The following is a 5,254-nucleotide window of genomic DNA, read 5'->3' as shown; positions in this document are numbered from 1 at the left end:
ACCGTCAGGCTGGCTGACCTGAGGTCACGTCAGAACTTTGTTTTTTAATCTATATGTAACAGACAGTCGGTTCCTCTCCTTCCACGCATTTCATACGACACAGCAGGCAGACTGCTGGTTGGTTGACCAGAGTATTTTAATGTCTGTCATTAACACATCCCCAAACAAAACGTGAAAAATAAAATGACAGTGCCATCTAGTGACATTTTAAGAATACTGACAGTTAAATGTTATCAGGTTTTAAATGGAACATGAAAAGACCGACATACATTAAAACACACGTGGAAAAATGATAATTGAGTAGATTTGTTTGATGGTTGTGAGAGTAAAAACATCTGAAGGTTCAGTTACTTTGTCTCTGTACTTTGGTAACACTTCACAGTGCTACCAAAGTGAACTTTCTGCTCACAGACACAAATTACACCTTTCTTGGCGCTGTCGGTCTTGCGTGCTGCACCATAACATTCAATATTTAGTATTTACTGTTATCTACACTAAGCTAGATTATTGCGACGGTGTTGTGTTTATTCTGTTGCTCTCTTTTTTTCTTTTCTCAACAGGTGATCCAAGTGATTTTTTTTAAGTGCCCTTTCTCACTGTCCCTCTTTCCCTCGCTCTCTTTCTTTATTTCTCCCTTTCCTATCCTGAAGTCATGCCTGTCCCGTCTGTAACAACTGAAAATAAAATAAAATATAATAAATAAATAAATAGTAATAACGAAGGTCAATCAAATAGACCAATATGGCAAGGCCGTGATGATCCACTTGGTAACATAAATCTGTTGGGCATCTGTCTTGGCCTTCAGACAATAATTCTGATGGCTAAAGAACCAAAACGGGACAGGCAAAAAGAAAAGAAAAGAAAAGAAAAGAAAAGAAAAGGAAAGGAAAGGAAAAAAGAAAAAGGTTGGATGGGATCTTTGTCATGATGGTCTTCCACACCAGTAACTACAGCTTCTCCTCCATAACATGGAAGCTTCTTACAGACCCTCAGATGAAGGTAGCTGCATCCTCCCACATGAACCTGCAGTCAAATCAGAGGAAACTTGTACTTGCTGAACACTGAAGATCTTCAGTAAGGTGTTCAACAGTGGATCTCACAAGTAACTCAGTCCATAAACACTTTCTTTATTTTCTTTAAGTAATAATCAGTAACATGTACTTTATGACATAAAGTACGACATAGACTCTTTGCAGGACCAGTAGAGTCACCCACATGAAAATAAGAATTAAATAAATTATTAATTAATAAATTACTTAATCCTCCATATCCATTGATTTATTAAGTACGACGCCTCACTCAGTAAATTGAAAGAGAAAACAAACAACAAAAATCAAATTGCACATGATTAACAAAGAGAAGTGTCAGTCACAAGATCAAACAAACACTGACTAATGGTAAAGTCTGCTAATAAAATACTGCTGACAACCTATTGACCACCTTTCATGTGTACTTTTAGCCACTGAAAGCCTGCAGAGCTCCACTGGATGGACAGCACCATTCTTACAATAAATATTCCCTTTGTGCCCTGTGGATGGAGGCAGTGCTGCACTGGACAACTCCCTTCGGGGCAGAAATGTTTCAGCACAGGAGAAAAAATAATAAATTTTGATTGTTTTGAGATGAGGAATGAAATTCTGTCATCTCTTAAAAATCGAAAAAGTTGAATTCAATCAATAAGGGACTCTCGACTCAGGTCAGACTGAACTGTGCTTTATTTTAGGTCACTTTCAGAAAAGGATACCATGCTAAATGAAATATAACTCTCCAAATGATGCTACAATAAACTCTCCAACATTAAAGAACATGGGATGTGGGGGGGAAAGTACTTACAGTTCAGTCTCACATGGTTATTGCTACAAGAATGTAAAATATGTTTGATAAGCAATCAAACCTGAACCAAATCAATATGACAGGTCTGCAAATTTTTTAGCTGAAGGGGTAAAAAGTGCATGATTGGAGAAACTTTAATTTTTGTAAAACACTCCAGAAACATGTCTTAAAAAACATGAAAGGAGTATTCAAACCATATAAACCTGAATATAAAGAATGTAAATATTATTTTGTGAGTTTGAAAAGACATAACATTGTGTGCTAAAATCCATGAATCAATTCAGAGCCTGGAGACACGCTTGCAGCTGAGTTTTACTGCAAACATTGTCCATATCAGGAAAGAGATATGCGTTTGGCTTCATTGTGACAAATGAAGAAATAGAGTCTGCTCCTGAAACTGCAGGCATTTCACAGATCAGAAACAATAACAGAAAAATTATCGGCTTCATTTATTTACCCACCTCGTATTTAACTGATGTAATTTGCCTTCTATTATCTACAGTATGTTATTATATGTAAGTAAGGAAAACTTTCCCCCACATGAAGCAGCAGGTTATTAATGGATTACAATGAGAGCACAGGCTGTAGGCACTGACGCTTTGGCTGGTTCATCTTCCCATTAGAAGTACTCAATACTGTCACATTGACTCTTGGGGTGCTGCAGATCGGTCAGCTCGAGCTCTTCTCCATCACATGGGAGTTTCTCGTAAACACGGAGGTGAACATATTCTTCATCTCCCACATAGACCTGCAAGGAAGTACAAGGAAAGTTAAAGGAGATGCTTAATGTGCACATAGAAGTGCTGATCATTTTAACACAGCTGTGGTAATTAATGTAAGCCACACTAGCCAAACAACATGCTAACATGTGGAAAAGGAGAATCAATGTCTTCATATATAGAGAGTGCATGATGGCTCTAATGTTCACAAACAGAACATTTGTTGATTTCTGTTCATGGCTGAGACAGTATGAAGTGCACACGGATTTTCATTTTGTTTTACAGGTTTCTCTCAAATTTTAAATACATTTCAGCAAAATTTGGCTGGAAGCAGCAGTGATGAGTAACACTTCAGGCTAGAAAGTCAAAAACTTTCGTATGAACCTCCATATAAATATAAAACCACATAACTACAGAATGAAAAAAAATCACTGATCATTGCTTTTTCACTTGAGAGATCAGATTATCTACCATCAACAGTGGCGTGCACAGACATTTTGGGGGGCAAGTGCTCCAGGGGGGAAAAGGGCACTTTTTGCATATGTGGAAAACCTTTTCTTTGTATAATAAAAAAATCGCACAGGTTAAATGCAATTTGACTTTTATTTTCTCCTTTCTCAGCCTCTCTTTCCTAGGCATTATGCTTGCTGAAATTAGTAAATAAATAGACCAAAATGTATGAGAACGAATAAGACTGACTGTGGTCATTACAAGAACAGGGCAGAATGGTCGTTTTCACGGGCAATTGGGAACTGCCTATTTTTCCTTTAGCAAATTAATGTGTTAATGTTGCCAATATGTTACACCAAAAAAAATTAACATGTCTAACCAGTGCTTCTCAAAACTTTTAACATGCACCACCCCCAACACCGTACCCTTCAAACTACCAATAACAACGTCACTGTTCTGTCACAATCAGGTCACAACACAGTGCGTAAATGTCTGCGAGCATCGCTGAGTCAGTAACAACCAGTTAGGCTAAAGACTGCATCTTTAGACAGTTGGACGGTGTTCTAACTTTCTCACAGGAGACACCTACTAAAGACAGTCAAAGACATTAATTTCAATCTTACCAAAGTAGGACAGTAGTTGACGTTAGTTATGGAAAGGCTAATCCACAAAAACGGAGAAACGTCCATAATTCTATTATTCATAATCATGTCAAGGTTTTAGGTTTTTCTGCAGTTCCATCTCTAAAAAGTGTGATGTCTTCCCGTCACTGACTTCAGTTTGAAAACTTTGTATTTATTCACAGATTTCCGTGAGATCATCCTAAAATTTGTAAGGAAAAATGGGCTCAAAAGAGCCCTCTGCCTAACGGCATGTAGCCTATAGCATAACGTGATATTTTCAATAGTGTATGCAAAAAGGTCGGAATTGATGGAGAGTGGGGTTGCCTAAATGGTTTAGGTTACATTTTAAATGTGTCGTTTTTTTGGTTATCCATATGGATGGATGGAGGGGGCAAGCTGGCAAAGTTTGTCATGTGCAGTTTCTGACAGGCTACTTCACAACAAAACAATTGCAGGTTGGTCTTAGAGGGCAAACAGAATAATTTCACTCGATTCATGGGTTACCTGACTGGTTGGGAAGGGAAAGAGCTGCCGTGTTGTCCGCCGTGGCTCCCAGTCGCTATAGTTAGCCTACTATGCCTACTCCAAGTAGTCCTATGTCATGCCGCTGCTACACGCCTCACAACAAATGAACTGCAAGCGTGTTCACGTGACACGGTGACAGTGAAAAAGCGACAGGGTTCGGGTGTCTTTGAAGAAGGGGCACAAATCAAGCCATTATTTTCACACCTTTTTAAATCGCGCAGCTTTAAAAAAAAAAAAAAAAAAAAAAATCACGTCTTTCAAAAGGGCACTTTTTTGGACTGAGGGCAAAAGGGCAAGTGCTTCAGCACCACCTCGTCTCTATCTGTGCACGCCAGTGACCATCAATACTCTTATTGATGATATTTTATTATATTGAAGAGCATTGTAGTGTTGCCACTGTGCTCACTGCTTGTATTACGAACATTACCTTAATGAAGTAGTTGGTCCCAGCTACGACCTGTGTTTTGTAGCTCTGTGCAATGAAAACCTCGAAGTTTCTCTCGGCTTTCTGCTCTGCGTGAGGTTTCATCTGAATAAAAATTACAATAACATCAACAAGAAGCACAGGCCCCGTGTGTGCATAAAGTTGTGAGTGTAAAATCTCTCTTTTCTACTCACTGCATCACAGATCTTCTGAACTTCTTCATCAGCCTCCTTTTCCTCGGTCAGCCCTCCGCACATCAGCATTTTGACAAGTTTTTTTGGTGGTGGAAAACAACTGAAAAGTGAAAAAACCTACACAGAGCCTGTTTTTATGGGGCGTTCAGTGAGTCAGGGGCGATTAGAGGGGCGGTATTTGTAAAAGGTCATGTAAAAAAGTGAGAGAGAGAGAGAGAGAGAGAGAGAGAGAGAGAGAGAGAGAGAGAGAGAGAGAGAGAGACTCATTTTGTGTTTATAGGATACATCTCTTAAGTATCTCTTAAATATTCATACACAAATATTTAGGCCCTTCCCTTTTTCCTGCGTGCTCTCGAGTCTGCCAGGATGTGAAAATACAGGGTGTGAGCTGCAATGTTTGGAGAGGGTCACACATGAATCACGGCCTAAAAAACTGCTTTCAGCTCTTCCTTTCTAGTTATCGTACATCTGACACCTAAACCTCAG

At 39.0% G+C, this 5,254-nt stretch overlaps 1 protein-coding gene across 1 annotated transcript; it reads right to left on the bottom strand.

Moving 5' to 3' along the window:
* Window positions 1-936: 936 nt before the first annotated feature.
* On the bottom strand, window positions 937-4,919 carry LOC120741554 (cystatin-B-like). Its single transcript, XM_040044530.1, has 3 exons — window positions 4,769-4,919; window positions 4,578-4,679; window positions 937-2,581 (listed from the first exon to the last, which is right to left on the bottom strand). Exons 1-3 carry the CDS (start codon window positions 4,835-4,837, stop codon window positions 2,453-2,455), a joined length of 300 nt encoding a protein of 99 aa, XP_039900464.1. The 5' UTR covers window positions 4,838-4,919; the 3' UTR covers window positions 937-2,452.
* Window positions 4,920-5,254: the final 335 nt, after the last annotated feature.

The sequence above is a fragment of the Simochromis diagramma genome, unplaced genomic scaffold, assembly GCF_900408965.1.
Source record: "Simochromis diagramma unplaced genomic scaffold, fSimDia1.1 OVJJ01000602.1, whole genome shotgun sequence".
NCBI classification, from domain to species: domain Eukaryota; kingdom Metazoa; phylum Chordata; class Actinopteri; order Cichliformes; family Cichlidae; genus Simochromis; species Simochromis diagramma.
Note: the sequence above shows the minus strand (reverse complement) of the source record. Positions and strands in the feature narration are given on the sequence as shown.

Bases quoted from the DNA above. Each gene is read 5' to 3' on its own strand.
- LOC120741554 (XM_040044530.1), bottom strand. From the start codon at position 4,837: ATGCTGATGTGCGGAGGGCTGACCGAGGAAAAGGAGGCTGATGAAGAA. The intron at 4,680-4,768 runs GTGAGTAGAAAA...ATTTTTATTCAG, and splicing joins TTCAGAAGATCTGTGATGCA to ATGAAACCTCACGCAGAGCA. The intron at 2,582-4,577 runs GTAATGTTCGTA...ACTTCCTTGCAG, and splicing joins GGACCAACTACTTCATTAAG to GTCTATGTGGGAGATGAAGA.